The sequence below is a fragment of the Coniophora puteana genome (genome assembly GCF_000271625.1).
Source record: "Coniophora puteana RWD-64-598 SS2 unplaced genomic scaffold CONPUscaffold_2, whole genome shotgun sequence".
Lineage (NCBI taxonomy): Eukaryota > Fungi > Basidiomycota > Agaricomycetes > Boletales > Coniophoraceae > Coniophora > Coniophora puteana.
The window spans coordinates 928,716-952,854 of record NW_006913054.1 but is presented as its reverse complement, the minus strand read 5'-3'; the positions used below and the strand labels follow the sequence as shown (position 1 = coordinate 952,854).

General features: G+C 50.1%; 7 protein-coding genes and 1 non-coding gene across 8 annotated transcripts; 2 read left to right on the top strand and 6 right to left on the bottom strand.

Annotated features, from left to right (window-relative positions):
• Positions 1–95: 95 nt before the first annotated feature.
• Positions 96–1,361, bottom strand: CONPUDRAFT_48885 (TAP42-like protein; the record flags this gene model as incomplete). Its single annotated transcript, XM_007765922.1, has 3 exons — positions 96–270; positions 327–481; positions 543–1,361. 3 exons carry the CDS (start codon positions 1,359–1,361, stop codon positions 96–98), a joined length of 1,149 nt encoding a protein of 382 aa, XP_007764112.1.
• A 104-nt stretch (positions 1,362–1,465) lies between these two features.
• CONPUDRAFT_162207 (uncharacterized protein) lies at positions 1,466–5,394 on the bottom strand (the record flags this gene model as incomplete). Its single annotated transcript, XM_007766367.1, has 10 exons — positions 1,466–1,854; positions 1,911–2,040; positions 2,095–2,391; positions 2,448–2,794; positions 2,854–2,995; positions 3,051–3,427; positions 3,478–3,885; positions 4,328–4,734; positions 4,832–4,906; positions 4,959–5,394. The coding sequence occupies 10 exons, from the start codon at positions 5,392–5,394 to the stop codon at positions 1,555–1,557; spliced, it is 2,919 nt and encodes a 972-aa protein (XP_007764557.1). The 3' UTR covers positions 1,466–1,554.
• A 136-nt stretch (positions 5,395–5,530) lies between these two features.
• Positions 5,531–8,120, bottom strand: CONPUDRAFT_117110 (methylenetetrahydrofolate reduct). Its single transcript, XM_007766366.1, has 11 exons — positions 7,965–8,120; positions 7,710–7,913; positions 7,607–7,652; positions 7,425–7,547; positions 7,200–7,367; positions 7,021–7,145; positions 6,756–6,962; positions 6,470–6,703; positions 6,038–6,421; positions 5,873–5,992; positions 5,531–5,823 (listed from the first exon to the last, which is right to left on the bottom strand). The coding sequence occupies exons 1-11, from the start codon at positions 8,046–8,048 to the stop codon at positions 5,632–5,634; spliced, it is 1,887 nt and encodes a 628-aa protein (XP_007764556.1). The 5' UTR covers positions 8,049–8,120; the 3' UTR covers positions 5,531–5,631.
• Positions 8,121–8,164: 44 nt separating this feature from the next.
• On the bottom strand, positions 8,165–9,450 carry CONPUDRAFT_117108 (GTP binding protein). Its single transcript, XM_007766365.1, has 6 exons — positions 9,068–9,450; positions 8,892–9,012; positions 8,765–8,837; positions 8,597–8,708; positions 8,378–8,541; positions 8,165–8,325 (listed from the first exon to the last, which is right to left on the bottom strand). The coding sequence occupies exons 1-6, from the start codon at positions 9,178–9,180 to the stop codon at positions 8,264–8,266; spliced, it is 645 nt and encodes a 214-aa protein (XP_007764555.1). The 5' UTR covers positions 9,181–9,450; the 3' UTR covers positions 8,165–8,263.
• A 273-nt stretch (positions 9,451–9,723) lies between these two features.
• Positions 9,724–12,795, bottom strand: CONPUDRAFT_141706 (WD40 repeat-like protein). The gene is made up of 14 exons (XM_007766364.1): positions 12,177–12,795; positions 12,004–12,127; positions 11,913–11,950; positions 11,495–11,852; positions 11,360–11,444; positions 11,233–11,308; positions 11,002–11,172; positions 10,912–10,950; positions 10,682–10,858; positions 10,404–10,632; positions 10,278–10,353; positions 10,021–10,229; positions 9,874–9,954; positions 9,724–9,823 (listed from the first exon to the last, which is right to left on the bottom strand). The coding sequence occupies exons 1-10, from the start codon at positions 12,735–12,737 to the stop codon at positions 10,453–10,455; spliced, it is 1,809 nt and encodes a 602-aa protein (XP_007764554.1). The 5' UTR covers positions 12,738–12,795; the 3' UTR covers positions 9,724–9,823; positions 9,874–9,954; positions 10,021–10,229; positions 10,278–10,353; positions 10,404–10,452.
• Positions 12,796–13,086: 291 nt separating this feature from the next.
• CONPUDRAFT_47743 (pyruvate dehydrogenase) lies at positions 13,087–14,666 on the top strand (the record flags this gene model as incomplete). The annotated part of the gene is made up of 8 exons (XM_007765840.1): positions 13,087–13,316; positions 13,369–13,447; positions 13,503–13,521; positions 13,578–13,711; positions 13,764–13,919; positions 13,981–14,089; positions 14,143–14,527; positions 14,579–14,666. The coding sequence occupies 8 exons, from the start codon at positions 13,087–13,089 to the stop codon at positions 14,664–14,666; spliced, it is 1,200 nt and encodes a 399-aa protein (XP_007764030.1).
• A 1,490-nt stretch (positions 14,667–16,156) lies between these two features.
• CONPUDRAFT_t16 lies at positions 16,157–16,248 on the bottom strand. The gene has a single exon. It is a non-coding gene; the product is annotated as a tRNA-Ser (tRNA).
• Positions 16,249–16,962: 714 nt separating this feature from the next.
• CONPUDRAFT_117099 (uncharacterized protein) lies at positions 16,963–24,136 on the top strand. The gene is made up of 31 exons (XM_007766363.1): positions 16,963–17,032; positions 17,089–17,651; positions 17,701–17,849; positions 17,897–18,044; positions 18,103–18,354; positions 18,406–18,600; positions 18,652–18,795; positions 18,860–19,174; positions 19,225–19,449; positions 19,510–19,767; positions 19,817–19,984; positions 20,035–20,143; positions 20,193–20,312; positions 20,361–20,539; positions 20,585–20,784; positions 20,834–21,052; positions 21,100–21,249; positions 21,302–21,447; positions 21,497–21,645; positions 21,703–21,909; positions 21,961–22,138; positions 22,187–22,296; positions 22,353–22,520; positions 22,571–22,696; positions 22,752–23,009; positions 23,061–23,307; positions 23,362–23,385; positions 23,446–23,453; positions 23,506–23,835; positions 23,887–23,896; positions 23,952–24,136. The coding sequence occupies exons 2-31, from the start codon at positions 17,370–17,372 to the stop codon at positions 23,966–23,968; spliced, it is 5,091 nt and encodes a 1,696-aa protein (XP_007764553.1). The 5' UTR covers positions 16,963–17,032; positions 17,089–17,369; the 3' UTR covers positions 23,969–24,136.
• The last annotated feature ends 3 nt before the right edge of the window (positions 24,137–24,139 follow it).

Here is a 24,139-nt window from a genome sequence, read left to right as displayed (position 1 = left end):
GGCGTGATTTTTTGAATGGTTGTTGTCGTCTACGTAGCATATACTCTTTAGCTCTGGATAAACGATTCACCAACGTATCCCGCCTACTTACAGGATCACCCCCGATTCATCGTATTTCCCTCTCCCTTCGGATGAAGATCTGTGTATTGTGCCCAAGCCTCGTCCTTTAATCGTTTCTTCTCTGAGGCTTCCTCAGCCGCAGCCGTGCCGTCATCCTCTGATGCAAGCTGGAGTTCTTCGGATGAAGTGAGTTTGTCTGCAGATGCTTGTCTAAGATATCGTTAGAAACCGGGCAATCGTATCATCCACAAGTACTTGAGACTTACCCTCCCCCTTCGATAATGTTTCCCCTTTGTCGCTCTATTTCCAGATATTCGTCTATTGACATGGTGGGCAGACTGTGACCAGGACCAAAGACTTGCGATTGAAGCCTTGAGCGCTCCGCTGCCCCAGCCGGCAGGATTGTGAAAGGGCGTAGTGGCTGAACGAATGAGACAAATCAGCTTGGTGAAACAGACAGTCAGAGCGATCCAGATCCGTACCTTTCCTGAGGGATCAAGGAGTGGCCCATTCCTGTCGAACGTTGGCGCATCGAGCCTCCAGCTACCATCGGAAGGCTGAGTTGCTTGGGAACCGCCTGGAGGCGGAGGAGGTGCTGATCGAAGGAGTTCAAGCTCTTGTGTAAGGTTGGTGAGGTTGGTGTGGGCATGTGCGTAGAGGAGGCGCAGAACCATCAAAGCTGTCTGGCGCATCGCGCCATCATCATCCTCTTCGTCGTCGTCATCAGCTGTCGTTGATCCTGTCTGCAAAGAAGAGGGTAATAGCGACCTCAAGAGGTCGAAATCCGTCTCTGCATCTGAGTCGAGGTCTGAGCCTCCAGAGGATAGACGTGAACGGAGTGCGGTGACACGAGACTTGACTTCTTTCTCGGCCTTGTATTGTCTGATTTTGAGCTCTCGTCGTTGGGCAGGATCGTTGACGCTGGCTGTCGAATTGCTATAGAGCTTCCGATCCTCGGGGGAGACGATTTCGAGCGTTTCGATGTTATTGACATATGCATTCAGATTCGCCTGCGCCACACGAACGACCTCCAGGCGAGCATCGGGTTCGGGTGTAAATCTTCTGGTAACGATCTCTGCATAGACGAAGGGGATGGCAAGGTATGGAAGATGGCGGGTGGATATGTCTCGGAGAGATTCATTGCTGCTGAAGAGGGACAAGGCAGAGACATCGGCCTGCAGGGCGCGTAGATCTGAGATGGCCGCAGAAACTGCAGCCTGTGCGTCGTCTGAGAGTGCAGAAAGCGTCGCCGCCTTGGCGCCGTTGAGGAGGATGCGCGAGTATACCGCTGAGACACTCATCAAGCCGTCCGTGCCAGCTCTCCCCTGAGCCTTCCCTTATGTCATCGATCGCGAATTCGGCGTTCTCGGCAAAGGTTCGGGGCACACATCGTAGCCTCGTGCGTGCTAATGGCGGTGTCAATTATCCTGATACTACGGAGTAGGAACAATAAGCTAGAAATAATGTACAGTATTCATAGCCTATAAAGCGAGCTCAGACGAGTTCACATTTCAGCAGCGCGTAAGCTCGGTCACATCCGCACGCTTCTTCACGGCGAGTGTGCGCATCACCACCTATGCACTTGTGACTAACTGGCCAGTTCTGTATGTCCATGCGAGTAAAGGGTGTGTCAGGTTTGATTGGGACACTGTCCCTGTTACGCATGCCCTCATCGAAAGTTGCATGCACTTCTTCCAAATTTCCTATGAACGGCCGCACCTGAGATTGGAACTCTCTCCAGGCATCATTATCCAACATGAAGTCTGTAGCGGGTACACCGGATAGCAGGGAACACTGCAACGCATCGCAATTCGATGAGGCACTGGGTGTTCGAAGGGGGTTATGCGTACCGATGGGTTGCACAAGGAAAGCCTCAGCCGTTCGCCGTCTTCGTCCTCGATCAAAAACACCAAACGATAAAAACTCTCCACATCATCGTCGCTCGCACACTCTGAGCAGAAGCGCTGTATCGACGGTAGACTATCACAATAACGCTTAGTCGCGAACAAAGAAAGCGGAGGGCGTTGGACTGACTCAACATTACAGCTCGTGCACCTGAGGATGCAGGCATCCCTCAATCTCAATGGCCAATAATCAACAACACGAGCATGCGTTGTAAAATGTCTTGGGCATTGATCACTGGCTTTAATCTCTTTGAGTGTGGAATATGTCCTGGGTGACGAAGCGTCTTGAGGTGCTTCCGACGGCCGAGCTGTCGCCTTAGAGAATTCTTCCGCCACTTTCTCTGTAACTTTGATCGGCGAAGGTTGTCTTCTATCCTCCAGACAGTGGCCCTCTAGTGAGGCGTCACGTCGCCACCGCGCTTTCTGTCTAAAAATGCCAATGTAAGATGCACGTGTGAAAATGTTGATTTTGAGACCACCTACTCTAGAAGCGCAGCGATGACGGAATCCGTCGATCCGCTTGCATCTTGACTAGCAGGACCTTTGTGTAATGTAAGCATCTCCGAGCCTCCAAGGCGTCCTACAGCAATCCCCGAGCGCCTGATAGCCCTGAGGTTATTGATTTCATACACGTGTCCGACTTTCCACTTGCTTGCTCTGTCGGCCTGATCACCCTCAAGATGTATACGGACAATGCGGCGGCACAAAGCGTCCAAAGGCACTTCATAGCTGCCCGGGAGAGTGGCGAAGGATGGTAGTGCCTGGTTGTAGGTATAATCTGTTACAAATGCTAGCGGAGCTTCGGGAGATACAAGATCAATGTGCAGCATCTGAGATTAAACTGTAAGTGATCGCTCAAGGTGAGGAAAGGTAGTGCAAAAAATACAACCTCGACAGCGCAATTGAAGAACGAGCTACCGCCAGTCCAGTCAACATCCTCAATCAATTTCGAGTCGAACTTTGTGGAGGCGCCTCCTGAGCCAACGGGACGTATAGCTTTGCCACACTGCTTTTCCCATGCCTTCTTGCGCCTGGGTTGCAAGCAGCCATCAATATAAGAATCTCAAGCTGGACATCGTCACTTACTTTAATAACGCCTCGAAGTGTACGTCTGTGGAAGAAACTGCCGCAGAGTCACCATCTTCCGGCTCGGAATTACCAAGCCGTCTAGATCGGTCAGCTTCTTGCATACTGCCTTCGAAAAGGCCGTTCCTAGCAAGCTTCATTCGCACATTCCTCAGAAACCACACGTCGCCAATGTCCATGGTAGGTCCAAGCGCTGCAGAGGCATCCCACAATTCTACCTTGAGCACGAGCTGAGTGCCCTGCAAAGCTGGTGGACAGGTAGACTGGGACATTGAGGAATCTGGAGGGAACGAATACACATTGGGGTTCGGAGTGTAGTCTGTCACGTAGATGGAGTATGGCCTCCCTGGCTCATCTGGCTTGAACCCACTCAAAATCTGTGTCTTTCGTCAGAAGTTTCATTAATGCCAGTGTAAGAACAACCAACTTCAACAGTACAGTCAAAAAAGCCACTAGGAGGAGCATCGGGAGAAGCATCCTGCATAAGGCGGTGCACTCGGGTTTTGGAAGCCGTCCGCTTGTCAATCCAGCCTTTTGTGGTTGTGGGTCCCCCACCCTGCCAATCACCAATGTTAATGACCTCGGTTTCCGCCGCCTTCCTCTGCGCCCGGTCCCACCACTCTTTCAACTGGCGACAATACCCAAGCTCCAGGCCATCGTCGATAGGCGCCCAGAAAGGTGAGTAGGTATAGCCATACCCATCATTAATCATCTCTTCTTGTGGTGCATTGCCCAAAGCTACTGGGGCCACAGCGTGTTTCACGGCGTCGTAAACGGCCCACCGGAATTTGTCTGAGTAACCGACAGCAGAGACCGAAGAGTTCCATGTCGTTACCTGTTTAGATGTAAGCTATATGGATTGATGTCGTTCCTGTTGAATACTAGCCCTGAGTTTACGGAATATGATGATGTCTCCAACGGCAGGTTGGGGCAACCACTCGGGGTACTTCTTGTGAAAACAGTTGACTTTAAATCCTCCACTCTCAGTGCACCCGAAGGCGTTATTCTCGTCAAGGTTCGACGGGTCAGCTAAAGACAGAGAAACCATATACTCTGAACGAGGAAAAATAGTTAATACGGAGGAGTGCGTAAAGCATAGGGTAGCCAACCTCTGCTTTTTGTTGTCTTGACAGCTGTACATGAAGTCACGACCCCTACTATGTTCACTATGCCGGAAGATGGCTGTAAGGATTTTATGGCAGGAAAATTCTCCTTCTACGCGTCGATGGCAATCAGTAATGAATGTTTAGCTACGAGCAGGAGGGGTCCTTGCGCACATATTCCGAACGGAAACCAGCGGTCATAGTTGGTTTGGCGTTAGTTCGCCCAGTCTCATCGCGCTGAACCTTGCCTCGGGCATCTTCGGCAGTGTAATTTGCAGTATCTTTTGGGACAGCATTCCCCCCTACTGGAGCGGTAACTCTACCTGGTGGAGAAGACGGAGGCGAAGTAGATGGACGCCTTTTGTGATCGCCAGGAGTTGGCGATCCACTGTGAGACTTCGAGTTTGTAAAATGTTTCTTTTGTGGAATCGGTGTCGACGTCTCAGCAGCTGGTCCTTCTTCTGCTTGTAGTTGCTTTTCCAAAGCGCGCTGCTTTTCTTCTTCCGCCTGTCTGTAGGCTGCTTTCCGAGCTTTGCGCTGAGCGGTCTTGTTCGGTTGATCGGTAGCAATAGCTTGCTCAGCTGCCCATGTAGCCATCGTCAGTGAACAAGACGTGTTTCGGCGAGAATCACGAGGGGTAAATGAGGATGAGGAGCTAGGGAAAGGACCACCTCTTACCAGCCTTTTTCTCAGCATTAATGAACGCTAACACACTCTCTGCAGAGGTACCAACGTCCGAAGTGAACCAACCATCTATGCGGCACTGATGAGATAACTTGGGAAGGCATGACTGTATCCCGCTCACCATCCCAAGAGTTGATTACCGTTGGTGTCCCTCGACCATCCTTGGGCATAAACTTGATGACAATACCCATGGAGTAACTTAGCTGCAACGGTAAATGATCTGGCCTTTGCGGATCGACGCGCTGCACAGTGGCGCCCTTGAGGCCCAGATATATCCTCCCATTTGGTGTTATGTGGGAAGTACAGGCCTCTGCAGCGCGCCCCAGAAGTTGAACTTTGAAACGCGAGGTGCAGCCATGATAGTCTGACTCCATCATAAACCCGCGTAGAGGCTTTGTAGACCATATCATGTATATGCGCCCAAAGATGAAACCAGACTCATCGAGGGGAGCATCGAGCAGACGGGAGGCATCACGCTTGAGGGAGGGGTCGAATGAGTCCAGTGCACGATTTCGTTTGCGGGAACTGGCGGTCGTATCCTCTGCTGTTCGTTTCATGGCACGTCCGTGGTTGTGTTGCGGCGATATCTGCGCGTTCAGACGCGTCTCGAAGTTCGCGTGTCGTGGAGGTAACGTTCTAAAGCATGACATCACGTGTCATAAAAAACCGCCAGGCAGTACTTGATTTACGACCCCTTATCGTAGCTTTGAGCTATGTAAAAGTACAGGCATTGTCAGGTAATATAAGCCAAGAAAAGTTCTATATATGTTCGGTAATATTTCGCCAAGCATCACTTATGCCGACGTCCTAGCACTAGTTCTGGCAATCCCTTCAAGGAAACTCCACAGTGCATCAGGGCGTCGGTAGTCATGATGTACGATGCTCAGTAGCCACCAGCGTTTCCGTATGCTCTCCAAACAATTCCGCTCTGGCGACCCAGGGGGGTAGAAAGAAGCCCAGTCCTCCCAGATCGAGAAAGCTTCCTCCTGAAGAGGCGTAAATGGCTAGCTCAGCAGGAAAAGTGCAGAGGCTAACCTTCCATGCCAAGAAAGATTCTCGCTCGATAATAGTTGTTTGGGCAATCTCCTGCCCAGGGAACATACCCCATGTTACAGCGTTTCGACCATCTTCAGGGACATTGGTCAAAAAGCCTTCCTAGAAGGAGAGTCAGTAGGTACTGCGTTCAAGGATTATATGCACTCCTGCCTCATTATTGCTTGCGAAGAAGTGTATCAAGCCCTCGCCTTGCGTTTCGATAGCTTGTTGGATGGGGCCAACGTCCTCTTCTGGGACGAAGAATTCTACAAACCCTTTCTGGTACACATACCCACCCCGAGGACCCCAGCCCAATACCTCGTCTTCCGAGCGTGCTCCGTCCACGGCAGGCTGAGAACACACAGTCCACCAGCCTCTATGAGTGAGAACTTCGAGGTGAGACAGGATGGTCTCGGACTCTGGAGATAGAGGAAAGCGGGAGAAGGGCGTAGTTGGGGTCCGCACAGAATCTTTGAGATAAGACAAAAACATGTTCGTCAGATCTCGTATCTCCTTTGGTTTCCCCCATTCTGATGGTGGTGTGTGCAACTGGATAAGGATTAAGCATTGCGTTTAGGAACAGAGGGGGCGAAGTACCGAGAGTCCAAGACCTCCCCATTGATCACCAGCACCGAAGGCGGGACTCTTGACATCACCGAAGCGACCGTTGGGGAAGTCGTCCCACGTTGCAGCGCTATCTCCTTCACGGTGAGGTTCATTTTCGGGGACTTTGTGAGACAGAGCCGTGGTAGCAGAGTCTGTGGCAGTGATTGGAGTTACGACAAGTCCACTCGAAGGCTCCTCAGCATGAATGATGGGACCAGCCGTCTCCTATGCTTAGTGAGCAGGCGCATATCGACAACAATACTTAGGAAGAACCTACAGCAATCAATCTGTTCTTAATTCTAGGGCTAGCATCTGTCCACTGCAAACGCTCGAGGACCAACTGAACACTCTTCTCAAGATTCAAAGTGCAAAAGTGGACACCTGGTACAGCAGGACCATTGGGAGTCGCGTCGGGAGACGTGATCCGGCGAATAGTGTCGATTGTCAGCTGGACTCCATAGTCTTTTACGAGCTGGTCATTGTGCTGGATCCTTGGTGAGTCCATCTGATCCAGATAATATGGGCAGTTTTTGAAAACATACACGGATGGGCTCCAAGTCAGCTTTTAGTGCAGGGGGGATTTTGACGCCACATAGCTTAACAACCCGTCCAAACGAGTCATAGGTTTGTATGGGCATAACCCCAGGTATAATGGGGACAATAATACCTGAGCACAACAGATCAGAATGTTACATTTGAGTGCTATTGACGTCCGACGTACCTCTTTCCCGCACTTTGTTAATCCACGTCAAAAATTTGCTAGTATCATAGAACAGTTGCGTGACGACGAATTCAGCGCCAGCGTCAACTTTCTCTTTCAGTACATCTATCTCTCGTTCGCTGGGATCACCGTCAGCCGGATCATGGTCAGGGTGGCCTTCTGGATAAGCTGTAACATGAGGTTAGAGCCGTCATGAGCATATTGTTAGCGCAATGACAGACGCACCGGCAACACCAACGCAAAAGTGTGATGCAAACTCAGGGGTAGACCGGATATGCGAGACAAGGTCGATGGCGCATTTGAAGCGGGGGTCAGTAGGCGTCCACTGCTCGGCACCTCGGGGTGGATCTGAAGATAGGTGTGCATTGTTCGATCAGCTCGTGTTTACCTCACAAAGTGTTACGCACCTCCGCGTAGAGCAAGGATATTCTGGATGCCCCTTTCTTTGGCAGCCTTATCAGAACAAGCTATGGTGAACATCTGAACGTCAGCTCCGAGGTACTACCTCACCTTAAGGATGTCGTCCACAAGACCTGGGACCATGTTGGTGCATGTGAGGTGGAGAACGGTGTCGATGCCATAGTCTGCCTGTGTGATCCCCGCAAGATCAAGGCTCCGGTCCTTTGTAGATCCTCCCGCACCCCATGTTATGCTGACGGCAAGCGGTTTGTATGTTTGAAGGCGGGAGATACGCGAAAGTAGGTTCTCAAAACCCTGTACAAGAACGGTGAAGCTGCAACTGCATCGAAAGCATCGCAAACGTACCTGATCTGTTCGTGGGGGAAAGAACTCAAAAGTGTAGAATGGGTGACGGGTGTCATGGTTTGCGATCTTGTCGGTTAGCTTCATCGTTTTGTCGGCTGTGAGCGCTCCAATTATGGTCGGTTTGTCGTTTCCGGAGCGCAGGGAATCGACGACTCTGAGCAGTTTACCTGCATGGTCACGCAATATCACAAGGCGCGCGTGGGCTTTACGGGATGAATACAGACAAGATGCATCAAACACTAAGGTATATCGTAGTAAAACTAAAGCAATATATACACCAATGAAGGCCACCACGCGCATCAGCAGTTACATTGCGAGGCCTCCGGCACAGGTGCAGGTTGCGTAGACGTGACATCAATTTCTATGCGAGCGACTCAGTCCGGGATGTCTACAGGGAGTCTAAGGTGACTCACTGGTGTTCTGTGCATCTGCTTGACCTTCCTTCTCCATGCCGGGCAGGGACAAAGCAATCTTCTTGAACAAGCTCTTCACATTATGTCCGGCCTTAGCAGACGTCTCCATGAACATTATGTTCATCTCCGTTGACTTTGTGGTCGCTTCTTCAAGGGTGACTTGCCTATGGTAAATCAGGGTCAGCAAGCAGGTGCGTAACCTGAGCTGTATGCGCATACCGTTTATCGGAGAGGTCAGCCTTGTTGCCCACCAGCACGATTATAACATCGTTCCCTCGTTCTGATCGTACGTCCTCTATCCACTTGGTTGTGGAGAGGAAGGACTGGCGGTCTGGAGAACCATCTCAGCCAGGTCATTGTAAGTGGCCTGAAAACACCTCTGCTCACTAGTGATATCGAAGACAACGATTGCGACTGAAGAGTCTCGGATGTAAGAAGGAATTAGTGAGCGGAAACGTTCCTAGATGTTTCATGAGCCCTGCGCGTCACTTTAGCCAGATGATTGGGTTCTTACCTGCCCTGCTGTATCCCAAAGTTGTAGTCTCACAGTCCTGTCCTCAAGATACATGGTCTTGCTCAGGAAATCAATACCGATCGTTGCTTGGTAGGTATTGTCAAACGTATCGTACATGAATCTGCATCAAGTCATCAAGTCATAATGCGCCAGTCAACCCTGCCAAGTCTGCTCACCGAGTGATTAGACTGGTCTTCCCGACACTCTGGTCACCCAATAATACAATCTTGGTTCGCTTCGGCGGTGTTGATGAGAAGTCTGCAGTAGTAGGTGTAGACGAGGCGTCCATGGTGTGAGTTTAGTGAGAAGGATAAAACGTTAATATCGTATCAAAGAAGAAAGCGATAAGGTATGTAGTACAGTGGTCGACTCGTCGTGTGTGCATCGTGTCACTACTGCCGATGTCTGCAGGACGCGTTGATGTTTACGATTATTTGGTCAGATTCATGTCCAATCAGACCGCATTCTGTCATTGGCCCAAGCCCGCATGTTCGAGTCTGCAATGCCATGGCTGCTGTTTTACACTTCATAACTGCAGCCTGTGGCGGCTACGAGATTGACTTGTGCGTCCTTGCAACGGATCCAAGCGAGGGTAAAGGGGAAGCGCGTCACCATCACGTGCAAACAAAGCCAAACTCAAGCCACCTCGGCGCGTCCTCAATCAGTCTCTTCCCCTATCCTGCACCATTCTCAACGTTGTGTTTCCATTCTACTATCCTACTTTCTCACAGTTCGTCCACATCTGCAGCATGCCAATAGTTACACCTACACTGATTCCTCGACCGCCCATTGTACCCAACATCCTCCCTGCCTTACCTCAAACTCACCCCACACCGCTTCCGCAAAGATGGCCCGGCAAGATGAACCACAGACGCGACATCATCAGAGAACTGGACGACCTAAGCGACGAAGAGAACGAGCTCGAGGATATGGTGAGCTCGGATGGGCGGCGGAGGGCATTCATTGCTCAAAAATTTCGCAGAGTATGGACATCAGATCACGCGGTTTCACATACTATGTACCTATCGGAAAGAATATGACCCAAATGGAAGAGAAAAACGACGTGCGTCCTCTCTCGACTACCCTCGACATCTTTGGAAGATAGACTTATGCCTGGTATTCTTTATAGGCTGAATCTGAGTCGGAAGATTCTGATTCTGAGCAGTCGGGAGTGAACGCACCGTCCATGACCCACGACGGTGAAGAGAATGACTCTGGACCAGATCTAGACGCGAGCATGGAAGACATGGACGAAGAGGGGAACATTACTGCTGAGACGGATGACCCTGATACCATGGACGAGGGTGCCACTGGGGATTACTCAGAAGAAATTGAAATGTATGTTTATCCCTGACTTCAGATTGCATGTGCTTACTGGTCTGCAAGGTAAAATAACGACACAACGCTGTCATGCGTAGAGCATACAGAACATATATAAATACAAATAATAAGTAGTTCCAGGGTATGCGTTCCCTTACAGTACTGATGGTGTCCATGCTGATCCAAATGTAGCGTGAAATCCGCCTGCAGAACGCTTTCCAAGTTCCTCGGATACCTTGTTTTACACAATGACATCTTTGATGTCAGATATTGACAAGCCCCGGTGACCGTGCTTCATGTGTCGACCTTTCATGGCTAGGGGGCGCACCCAGAGCCTCACAAGTCCGGCTTTCGTTGCGGTGAGGAGGGCACGAGGGAGGAAAGAGAGGGCTGTCAGGATATCGCATTCCAGCTGCTTCACCTGAACGACACGTCAGGAACTTCACAAGGCCTAACCCACGTTCACGTACCAACACTGGCTGAACGACGGACACTTCGTTCCGCGAAGGTGCTGGATGGTATCGTGGTGGCGCACTGGTATCAAAGCCGATGACGGAAGCACCTGGCAGATGTAAAGCAGACCCTGTACCTTTCCGGAAGGCAAGGGAAACAGTTGATGCCATAGAAAAGCGAGCATGATGCGTCGCCTGCAGAGTATTTAGCGCTGCGCAAGTAGATCATTATATAATTCTTAGCTCACAAGTTTAGGGCGATGAAGAACTCCGCTTGAAAAGTCCCACTAACGAATCTTCAGTATTGCACACATCCATGGAACTGCGAGCAAACCGACCAGTATAAGTTTGTTATCCTCGCCAACGCTACCAAAGCGATAATTGCGCCCATCGCAACGAAGATCGTCAAATGCCACCGCAGAGACAAATGATGAGTGACCCTGACAACGGGCTACAACCCGCTGTTCCAAGGGTGCGAAAATGGTAAGCAAGTCATCTTGGCCTCCCGTCTTCAGCCCGGGAAAGAGCGATCAGTGATGCTGTGGTAATCACCGATTGTGAAAGCGTACCAGAATAAACCGACCATCAGGCGACCAGGCTACACAAGTCAAGGCACCAAAATATGCTGAGTAACAGTCTACAAGCCTGACAAGAGATCAGGTCCTAGAAACGTCGCGGGCGAGGGAGGTAACTTACTGCTCGGCGAATGGGTCAATAACTCGCAGGCAGCCATCTTCCGAGATTGCAGCCACGTATTTGGTGTCAGGCGAAAAAACGAAGTCTAATAATGCATTAGCTGGTTGACTATGTGACTTATACGTCAAGACTTACCCACTACTGAGCGCTGGGAAACTCGCCAATGACTGACAGGGTTTTTGACTGCCTTGTCTTTGTCACCCTTGGCCGGCCCAGGGGTCGTACCTCCCGACGTCATGGGGTGCCATGGAGGTGCAGTAACATATATGCTCGTGAGTGGGTCCCATTCTACCTCTAAATCCTGTGTTGGAGGAGGCGAATAACCAGGTCGCAGTGGTCGTGGTGGCGTAGTGGGCATGCTGGCCGTGAACTGCCCATCTTCGCGCTCTTTGTCGTATACGATGATGGTGCCGTCGGCGTGGGAGACAAGGAACAAAGTAGGCGAGGATGGGACCCACCGAACAGCTGTACAAGCTGCGGTGGTAATGGCACCCTAACAAGATGTTCGGTGAGCCTGGCACTTCAGGGATTTCGGCCAGGCGTGCGGTCGCACCTGTTTGTTCAAACGCCCGTAACGACTGGATATGGGATCTATCCCAGGGATTATGAGTGGACTACAAAGTCAGTAGACACAGGAAACATACCGAACCAGATGAGATCGCCAGTACTGAAGCCAATGATGACGTCTAGTCGATCCGCTGAAGCAGTATGTGTATTTACATCATGACAAGTCGGGAAGGCGGTGAAGCTGATTCTCGTTAGAGGATCCTAAACAAGTAGTGAAGGCAAGATCTGGCAAGGAGCAGGGTATACGCACCTTTGACTTTGAGCCAACCTCTATCCAATGAAAAGCCTTGCCCGAGTTATAGAACATGAATGTAGCGTCTCCTTGTTTTGAAGACAGAAGCTTTGTCAACCCCTCCGCGCTCTGGAGACGTGTTATAAAGGTCGAGGATGTGGTCCGTATGTTATTCTTTGGGCGTGAGGCATTTTTCTTCTTTCCACTAATAGACGGGTGCGAGAACATGTTTGGGGTATCCTGGGATGTTACGGCTGTCGATTCGGTGACACCTGCATTAGATGGGTCAGGGGAGCCCATGACATCTTCTGGCGTGTCGCTGCTGGACAAACTAACGCCATCTTCCTTGGCTGTTTTATCTCGTTTGAAGTCCTTCGTCGCACCAAGCAGCTGTGCGAGACCCTGTGCGCCAATACCTCCCTGTTTCGATGCCGGAAAACGGACAGTGATTGTGGACAGACGCGTCGGATATTGGGGGAGTGCGGAGGGGGTCGGATGCACAGGGAGCGGCAGGGGTTTGTACTCCTCTGTGACAGAATACACGCCCTCGGGCGCGACAAATGCAGAGTCGTTTTCCATCGGATGGGACAGGTATGAGGAAGTATGGGTACACGTCCAGCTCCGAACGGTGCCTGGCAGCCAATGCGGAGGAGATGACGGAGGTTGTGTTCGGTGACAGTACCTTGATAATTCGCTTAGCGCCGCTAATTTGACGGGACAGAGTCCGCGCGACCCGGACAGTCATCCGGTCCGGCTTCACTCGCCTGTCCTCCAGGGGGCCGGATCTTGCAACCCCAGCTTGACCCACAACCACTACCATGTTGTCTTCTCAAGGATCTCTCGCAGTGCGTGCAGCTCGACGGCGTATTCCATTTGTGAGTACCACGAAGTTGTTCGTCTCGCTAGCTCCTCACCATTGCACGCCATTATGCAGTCTTTCAGGAGGTTGGCCTCGTCCTCCGAAGCGCCACCTCCAGCCGATGGACATCTTCCATCGGTAGCAACGTCAAAACTGTTACGTCAAAACCGCGACCAAGCTCTTCGTACTCCAGGCCTACGCTGGACAGATGAGGTTGAACCAGGTTTGGCTGGGAACATTGTGGGTGGTCGCGAAACGCGAAAGATGAACACATATCAGTCCGTTCGTGATGCATTGAGGTAGGCCCGGATCATAGCCATTTTCCACTTGGGGTCTCAGTGAGTCTTCTAGCACCGTGCTGTCGAAGGATGATACTGCCGTGGTCTTTGGCGAGGACGTTGCTTTTGGAGGCGTGTTCCGGTGTACTATGGTGCGCAACGCTGCAACTCTCCCATTCGCGTGCTAATCACTGTGCTTGGATCTAGGGTCTGTCAGAGGAGTTTGGTACGCGTCTTTCGAATCAGAGTAATGCATGGCGCGTGTACTGACGCGTCTTGCAGGCCGTGACCGGATATTCAACACCCCTTTGACGGAGCAGGGCATCGTTGGGTTCGGCATAGGACTTGCGTCTATGGGCCACACTGCTATCGCAGAAATACAGTTCGCAGACTACGTTTATCCAGCATTTGATCAGGTCGGGTGTTATTTCGTGTCTCGCACGCGTCTATGCTGATAGCTTACTGCAGCTTGTCAATGAAGCAGCTAAGTATCGCTATCGAGCAGGCGGCCAATTCAATATCGGCGGCCTCACTGTGCGCATGCCTACCATGGCTGTAGGGCACGGCGGTCTTTATCATTCACAGAGTCCAGAAGGGTACTTCATGGGAGCCTCTGGTTTGAAGGTACGTTATTTGAGTTGTAATCAACGCATCCTTCGTGAGTAATATCGTTGATGCACCCCAGATTGTCATTCCGCGCTCTCCTATACAATGCAAAGGACTCTTGCTAGCCTCCATTCGCGATCCAAATCCCGTACTCTTCATGGAGCCTAAAATCCTTTATCGTTCCGCTGGTAGGTTCCATGCTTTCCGCGCGCGTATAGCTCGCTCACAACCTCTATCCCAGTGGAGCAAGTCCCCATAGACGACTATACCATCGACTTGGGCAAGGCAGAAACCCTTATTCCAGGCTCGGACCTTACTGTTCTCACCTGGGGCACGCCCGTCTACCACTGCGAGACAGCCCTCCACATGCTTAATACCCCACCGCCCGGCCTTGCGGACGTTATTCCCCAGTCGCTTCGTGGAGCAAAGATCGAGCTCATTGACCTGCGTACAATCCTCCCATGGGATATGCAAACTGTTGTCGAGAGCGTGAACCGGACAGGACGGCTCGTCATCGTCCATGAGGCAAGCGTCACTGCTGGCGTCGGCGCCGAGATTGCAGCTGAAGTTCAGAAGCGGTGTTTCCTAAAGCTGCAGGCACCGGTGAAGCGAGTGGGAGGATGGGAGTAAGTTTTATCTTTTCACCGCCTGCCACCCTGCTTTAACATGATGCACAGCGTTCCTGCAGCTCTCCAGTACGAGAAATTCAACATGCCTGATACCATTCGTATCCTGGATGGGATACTAGAGACCCTGAGCTACTAACGCATGGACAAGAAAAGACAGTTCCAGGAGATCATTGCATATTGTATAATGTACAATTCAACCCATAACTTGCACAAGGATACACGTCATAATATTGAAGGAAGTGTTGTCACGACGATGACGTGTCACAGAGGGCCAATGAGAAATTTGTTTAGTTTCGTTGGACCGTAACGACCCATCGCTCGAGTTTTCCCGTTTTGAGCAGCGCAGCCTCCCAAGCAAGAAAGAATCGGTATTCTCGCCAAGCGGTTATTCCAAACTCCTGAATGAATGGATCGCGAGCGTAACGAGAATTAGACAAGCTATCATAAGTAGCAGCGATTGATCGCGCATGAGCAGAAGACGCATTTGTGATAGATTCCAGAACAAGGGGGTCAGCGTGAGCCGGAGAGATGAGCAGCTCAACAATTCGGTTCAAGGTGATGAATAGCGGCGTCGAGGATCGCTCCGGGATAGCGGTCTTTCGGTCAAGAGATCGAGTGAAGCGCCGGGGCAGAAATGGAAGTGTCGATTGAATGTATGCGCACGACATGAACCGTATCCCAGGAGCTAGCGTTGAAAACTCGATTGTGCCGCGACAACCTTGACCCAACGATGATTTGAATCGACCTATAAACTTCGCCACATAATCGTGAGGAACTGTATCGAGACTACATGAGCCTTGATGAGTTCGAGGGAAGCTCAGGCGGTGCAGATGCCAGCATTCAGTGATTCTGGGAGGAAACAAAGTCAGTTCGCTCTCATCGAACACCAAGAGCCAGAACGACTGAGTACTTTGTATTGAGGGTTCGCCCATCTACGCAACCACAGAAATGGAGCAGTAGAATGGAAAAGGGACGCAACGACTTACAGTAGAAGGGCCGCTGTATGCATCCATAGACAACATTAAAGACACATTGGCGTCAAAAGCTACAAGACTTGCCTTTGGGAACAGCAGCCAGTCCATTACATACAGGTACCAGGGCCAATCAACATGAATGGCAACATTCCACGCAATTGATTCAGATTTTGCCGGGGTAGCAAGCATGTCCCGAAGGTTTTGCATAGGGCTGCGAAGTTCCACAAGACCAGAGCTTGCGTCGGCCAGTAGACGTGACATAGACAAGAGAACAACTGAACCGTGACCTTCTTTAGAAGAGCGCGCCTTTTTCGCAAGCCGAATATACTGTGCTGGCCAGAACGAGCCCTGCGGAACAATGACGGTTTGAAGGGCTTGAAAAGCAGCACGAGTGGGTGCTTCGAAGGTCCTGCGTCGGATTAAGCATTGCCTCAGCATGAGCCACAGAAGAAAGAGCCATATGAGAAGGAGCGCGTAGATGATGGTATTGATGTGGTTGAAAAAAGCATGCCAAGTGTCGATATTAAGGTACCGAGGGCTGTGAGGATACATAGTGAAAGTAAGTTAACAAGCAAAAGAGTGCGGCAGCTCGCTTTCACCTTCAGAATGTTCGCGTTGTGGATAGGATTGGCCTACCCGCGTGCTGGAAAAACGACACCAGCAGGATTCGAACCTGCGCCCTCAAAGAGGAACAGATAGTCGAGCAATTCGAATCTGTCGCCGTAACCACTTGGCTATAGTGCCTGATATAAAGGGGTTCACTTATAGCGACTATGTACCTCATGTTGACCAGGCCATGATCGACCCTCCGTATTTCGGCACATTCGACTTGTGACGCGATCATCGAACGCCGCGTTTAACCTTCACCATGGACTAGTAAGTGCGCATCCTGGGGCGTTTCTTCACGCGCACTCACACTTGCGTGACAGCCTAGAGCTGAATATCCACCAGCAAATATTATCAGACCTCGCAGCCCAAGCGGGTGAAGATGAGCATGAACTGCTCACAACCACTGACTTTATTCAATCCAAGGCCCAAGATATACCGTGCTCTAGTGAACCTAACGGGACCATAGCCGGCTCGGACAGTTCGGAAACCAGAATGTTCATGGCGAGTGTCTCAATGACGGGCTTTCCAGAGCATTACATGCTGAGTCCACTACATAGTCCGAGGCTCGTGCCCATTGCAACATCGCATTCGGAGAGTTAGTAGCCAGCTTTCCCGACGCGCATATAGATACCCAGAAAACTACCCTAATCAACGTTCTTACCGACCTACTTCGAGATATTACGCGGACGGATTTTGATGAGTGCCTCTCATGGGATGGTGCGTTCGCATGGCAATGTGCATGTATGGTCCACTGACTTTGTGCTCTTCTTAGAGTGGGCACTCCCTGATCAACTTGTCTATTCTACGGTTTCCGCGCTTTTGCATATTTCCAGCAGGCATGAAGAATATAACACATCTGTCATCGACTCTATCACATTGTTCATCTCGGACACAGTCAGTCAACTGAAACAAGCTACATGTATGTCAGACCTTTACTGCTGGTCCTAAACTCATACCGAAGTTCTTGATCCTCAGCGGTTGGCGTTCTCACACAGCTGACACCTGCAATTCACGGGCTGTACCGCGCTGTCACATCGACTTCATATCCATGGTCGGCTAGTCAGTGGTGCAAGCTGTCCAATGCACTTAGGCTTCTAGTAACCCCAGATGTCCTTGAAAGGATCAATCGTCTACTGCTGGATATTCATCAAGAACTGGAGGCTGATATAGATGCCTTTACTTTCTGTCATACCTTCATAGCACGATACATCAATCAGGAACGTCCTCTGAGCGGATACTTCATCGTGTGCTGTGTCATGGAGATGCAGTGGACCATTCTTGCGCAAGCGCTGGCACCTCCCGAGAAAGCGAAATACGGTCCAGGCTCAGAGGCTGCAGCAGCTAACAGGGCGCTGCTAGCTTTGATTCGTCGACCAGCAGTGGACTTGGATGTCACTGACGCGGTGACTAGAGACTCGCTAAAGGAGACGATCCAATACGCTGGACAATGCTTCAGTGATCTTCTCCTTCAGATTGAGAACATGGACACTGACCCTCCGATTGACACATATGCTTGGGAGACGATGTCTGAAAGTTTGGTTAGTAAAATTATATATATTACTGGAACGAGATGCTTATCACTTCCAGAAACTTGCTTCTATATGCGCCGTTGCTCTCCGAGAGCTGGACAATGACATCTTTGAGAAGCTTAAGTTACTCCTTAGTGAAGAATCTCCGCTGTCAGATAGTTTAGTGCAAGAAGCGGCACTGAAAGCTATGACGGTACTTGTGCAGAGGTACAGTGATAGTTTGCACGCACATCATGCAACTGATTTCCTTGCAGTTTCCCAGATATAGCTCCTGACATGATCAACCATCTTCGTCGCTTTGTCATTGCTCCACTGTCGATCTTCGAATTTGAGTTCGGCCCGGAGCGACGCACGCCACCGGCGCTGGTGGCTGCCGCGAAGTGCCTCGCATTATGCATTCAGGTGCGCTCTGCATGCGGTTGAGCTAGCGCAGTCGGGCTTACATTGTATCCGCGTGAAGCTTACACCGGAAGATGATGCTATCATGTCTAACATGTACTCTCTGCTAAACTACATTGCGGCAGCTAGCAAAGAAATCACGGAAGGAGCTCAAGTTAGCAACCCACTCCATAATTCAATGGCGTCTGAGCGTATGACCCTCCAGAGCGACGACACCGGTCTTCGTGGGATGAGCGAGGAAGAAAAGCGGCTCATCGGGAAGACAACAATCTCTGTTGTCAGCCGGCTGGCATTGGTGTTTGACATTGAAGAAGTTGGTATTTCAGCTGATTCTCAACGATTTATAAATGATGTCTCTTCTCAGGTGACGAGATTGACCGTTTCAATGCTACTACAGCGGTTGCGTACCGCAGAGCCAAGCATTGAAGCAACCGTAGCATATAATCTAGTTGATCTCGCACTCACTGCACCCGAAAGCTCCTTCATCGATATCATCCGTGCGTTCTCGTACATTAACCGCACCGCAAATTCCGACGACCCAAGGTACTCCAACAACATGGTATTGGTCTTCTGCTCATATAGCTGTCATTCACTGAAAAGCGCCTTGCAGGTATTAGCATCTCAAACCAGACTTGCCAAAGAAATGGACCGGAGACCCGATCTCTACGAACTATACCTTGTCGAACTTTTGACTCTGTTCTCTGATAAGGGTGTTTCAATTCAGAACATCGCCATATCGGACCACCATGCGAAGGTAGAAATGATTTTCCAGCTCGCCCCCTACTCTTAGTAACTTGAATAATTTACCTCCACCTTAGACTGAGGAAATGACGGCACAACTCGCCTCCCTCCTGCTTCCTATTGAGGCCCTTCTGACTCATGTGGATTTCAACCCTCAAATCAATGCATCACCAGAGCTCGTGTCCCTCTTCCGCAACATGTGGTTCCTCTGCGTGCTGTTCCATTTCACGTCTTCTGACTCGGAAGGGAGGGAAAGGAATGCCATGGATTGGATACATCCTGCGCTGGTCCGCATTGCGAGTAAGACGCCCCCTATAGTTCTTGAAGGAGCACGAAATGCCACGAGCGAGGTTGAATACAGTGCTGTAGTACGACATGAGTATGCACACTCGGTCAGTTGTCAGTCATTACGATCTCATCCAACTTCTAATAAACGGTCTAGAATGTCACCAGACACCGTACTCTCCTCAACCGACATATTGCTACGCGCTACGCTGAGATTCGAACATTGTCAACTGGACAGATCATCTTCTTGCTAACTATGCATGATATGGAGGTCATGCGCTCAGCGGCAGGCCTGCCATCCTCTCTAGCTGCCTACTTTGCAAATGGTGGCTTAAATAGCCATCCTGGGATGGGTGCCTGTATGGACTCTATTGCTGACAAGGTGAGAAGTATCGCAAAATATTTCTGGGTGATGGTTACGAGGTTTATTGCCTGCTTAAAGGTCATGCGTGGCAGCATAGCTGACTTAAACGCCCAAGCGTTGCAGCAAGCGTTGCCTTCCCAGCTCTCGAATGAGCTTCGAACTTTGCTGGTGTATAGCACGCATCGTGTCGCCAGGGTACGCGAGGAGGCGTTCAAGTATCTCAACCGCTTGATTACCAGCTTCCCTTCCTTGATGTGCGACGCACCGCTTGTTTATGCCATCCTCGAGGTCCTTACATTGCTTCGCCGCGCATGCGAGGATGAGTTCATGGACGAGGTAAGGATAACTCTTTGGATGTGGGACCGGACTCATCGAAAAACTCCAGTATAACCCTGTACATGAATACCACTCCGAGCGCGCCGATGTCACCCTTCACCTTACTGATGACTACAAATGTCGGAACGAAATCATGGCCCAACTAAATCAAGCCGCCAACCAATGGTTCGAGCTGGCCCTGAATAGAGCGCCATATGAACTCCAATCCACGCTACAGGTGTGTCGTTTCACTGGCGGCCCCATCATGCTATTAAGTCGGCTGGATAGAAATACCTCGCTGCGACTCAGTCTTTGTCAGGACCTGCGACGAGTGAATTAGGAGCATCTATCGCCGAACAATATGGGAAATCCTTTGGACGTGTTCAGCGTCATCTCTGTGAGCGGCTATTTTGACTGGCTTAGGGCACGACTTACTTTCTTGCAAGCATCACTCGGCACCCTGTCTCAGCTCAAATCTGATCGAGCACGGGTGATGGCAAGTCAGCTTGCGAGCAAAGGGTACTATGCCGGAGAAGCTGCTGGAATACGGCTCGCTAATCGCAAGGGTATGCAACTCACACCCTTACGCAACAGTGCTAATAACTTCGATTAAGATGAGGATGACCTGGATAAGCTGCCCCCCCAGAGTGCTCCTGCCTTCGAGATTGAGGGCTTGAAGAGAAAGATGGAAGAAACTCTTGGAGATATTCGCGGAAAGCAAAGCGCGTTAACCGTTCAGGACTTGAAGCGCTTGATGTTCCGTTGTGCTGCTTTGCTCATCTCGCTTAAGAAGGTGAATCCCATGCGTTGTCATCTCGAAACGTTCTCATAGGATCAGTGTGATTATGTTCTCCTGCGCTACCTTGTTATTCTCCCATGCGAAGTCTTCACTCCTGCAGCAATTTCTGCCGGCATTGAAGTTTGGACTTGGGTGATTGCAGAGAAGCAAGAGATCGAAGTTGCACTTGTGACCGAGATTATCACTGCCTGGTTCCGTATCGTGAAAGACAGGAAAGGAGTCTTCTCTATATCATCTAAGTATGTAAGTTCTTGGTTTCCAGACTACAGTATTCACATTTTACCACAGTTATGACGATCCTTTCTGTCATCCTATCGACTACGCGCCCACCGATAAGGAAGAAATTGACCGCAATACCTCACATGCTCGACGTCTGCTGATGCCCCATACACTGTTGATCCAGATGTTATTTAGCAAGCTACAGTCGGCGAGATATTGCAAACCTACAGTCATGTTCCTTATCCAGCGTCTAGTCCTGAGGTCTGCGCATGCATATGAGTCTTTTAGGTTGGTACAATCGATTATCTGTAGTCAAGTCATTAACGGTGTTGCAGCACGCATCCTTTGTCTCGGGAGCTACGGTTCTCGTTCCTCTTATTCGGCTTCGAGGCTTTGAAGAGCTCCTCTTTGGACTCATGTTGTGAATCCATGATTCGAGAAAGCCTGTATCGTACGGCGTACGCCTGGTTTGCATCACGGTCGCAGTAAGCTACCAATCCCTCCTGATAGGCTTGGACAAAATCATGACTTTGATAGGTGGTCTTACGGCGCCAACCGAGTTCAGATTCAAGCCGACATCCAGTCACTTTCTGACTTTCTGTCTTACCTTCAGTCAGATTCCGTCGTGGGTTTGTCCCCTTTATCCAGTCTTTCTCCCGTCCAGCTAGCGTCAAGAGCATCATGTGAGTTCTAGCCAAGGAAGGCCTGGCTAGTTCCATTAATCCAATACAGGGCACGTTCCGCGACTCAAGAGCATTAATCACCCTCTGCGATTACTTGTGGAGAATGAGATATACAGACTCACTGTCTGGAGCAACCCAAGCAGCGATCCAAAGCGGGGCACGGACCAGGTAGGAGCCGCAGAACGTACAATGCTAGAGGTGAGTCACAGTGGAAAGCAGATAGTTCGGACAATTAACGCTAGTATCACCTATCAGAGCACATGGCCAGGAGTTATACGCACGCTATGGGAAATCGACCCTGCCATTGCTGTCCAAGCAACTGAACGTTTCAAAAGCCATACAGCCCAGAGCGAAATTTCATCACTCGTTCGCACGAAGCCTGCCGATGTGCTGCACGCTCCTGAAGCTCTACGATTCCTGATCGGAGACACGTCTGACGGGAAGTTCAGGCGGGAACTCAAGGTATGGTTGACGAGTCGAGTATGAGGTAATCCGACTCAATCTTATTACCAGCACATCTTACTTTGGGCGCCTGTACCTCCCGTTCTGGCAATAACCTTCTTCGAACATCGATACAACAACGACCCCTTGCTCTTGCAATTTGCTCACCGTGTTCTGCAAGAACATCCTGTTGATCTCACGTTCTTCTTTGTTCCACAAATTGTTCAGGCTTTACGTTTCGATGATTTAGGTTTGCGCTACTTGAGCCGAATGGAATATATGACTGACTCGCAACTAGGTTACGTCGCGGAGTTCATCTTCGAGACTGCCAAGATCTCACAGCTGTTCTGTCATCAAATCATATGGAACATGAAGGCCAACTGCTATAAAGATGATGCGGCAGAAATCGTATGTAGCACTCATATTCGGATGATATCCGTCCCGATATCTTATATTGGCCAAAGGAAGACCCTATGAAGCCGGCTTTAGACAGGATGACCGACATGGTTGTTCGCTCTTTGTCTGGAGAAGCCAAGTCATTCTATGATCGCGAATTCAGCTTCTTCCACGAGGTTACTTCCATCTCGGGGAAACTGAAACCATTCATCAAAAAATCCAAGCTGGAGAAAAAGGTAATTTCACCTCCGGCATGAATGAGTTCTAAGCGTTAACACCCACTCAGGCTAAGATTGATGAAGAAATGGCCAAGATTGTCGTTGACGTCGGGGTCTATCTTCCCAGCAACCCCGATGGTGAAGTGATTGATATTGACAAGAAATCGGGACGGCCTCTCCAAAGTCATGCAAAGGTCAGTGTAATCTCCGCAACAGCAACTATTTGTCAATTAAACAACATGTCGCTAGGCTCCCTTCATGGCGACTTTCAAAGTTCGGAAGGAAAAGACGGTCATAGACGAAGACGCTGAACTCTTGCTTGATGGCTCTGGTATTGAAAAGCGAGAAGAATACACAGTCTGGCAGCAGGCTATCTTCAAGGTTGGAGACGACTGCCGACAAGATGTCCTTGCTCTTCAAGTCATCGCGATGTTCAAGAATATCTACACAAGCATTGGATTGACCCTGTACCTCTATCCATACCGAGTCACTGCCACAGCACCGGGTGTAAGTTTTGAAATTTACCATCCTACCAATTGCTGACGCCTCTTGGGATAGTGTGGTGTTATCGACGTCGTTCCGAACGCGACTTCTAGAGATGAAATGGGGCGCGCGAAAGTTAACGATCTTCTGGATTTCTTTGTTTCTAAATACGGTGGCCAAGAGACCGTGGCATTCCAACGAGCTCGTCTCAACTTTATCCAATCCATGGCTGCCTACTCGGTTGCGTGCTATATCTTGCAAATCAAGGATCGTCACAATGGCAATATCATGATAGACGGCGAAGGTCACATCGTCCATATCGGTGAGTGTCATTGGTTTATTCTCGCACCTCTCGTCGGCTGAGAACACCGTCTAGATTTCGGATTCCTTTTCGACATAGATGAGTATATTTATTCAAATTTCATTCATATGTAGGCTAACGATGGCGTCGTTTTCCTACGTCCGGGAGTAAGTCAGAATGATCATGCACTACGAAGTAATGCTAAACTACTGATTTTAGGGTGTCAAATTCGAGCCAAACTCTTTCAAGCTAAATCATGAGATGGTTGTCCTCATGGGCGGACGCTATTCTCAAGGCTACGAGCTTTTCCAGCATTTGACAGTCAAGGCCTTCCTAGCGATCCGACCTTATGCAGATCAGATTGTTGGCACGGTCCAGCTCATGCTTGGAACTGGCCTGCCTTCCTTTAAAGGAGAACCTACCATCAAGAGGCTAAGAGACCGATTCGCTCTGGGACTGAACGAACGCCAAGCTGCGGAGTGGATGATGAGCGTGATCCGCAACGCCCATGAAAACGTTCGTAGCGTAGCTTACGATGAGTTCCAGCGGGTGAGTGGATTACAAGCATCGTTGAAATGCACGCTAAATATCGGCTTTTAGATTCAAAATGGTCGGCTGCAAGCAAGTTCTGTGTGCATGATGAGACTGACTTCGAATTCATTCAGGTATACCATACAAGTAAAACTCCTGAAAGACAAGCTTATGGATTTGATTGGGTGGATGGTAGTTGTGTGGGAAACCTCAGGGAAATCTGCGTGGGCCACGCGACGCGTCTCGGACAACGGATTTGCATACTGTATACCTTGTTCCCACACAAACGCATGTGTTCAAAAACGCAGTATGATAGGCGCTT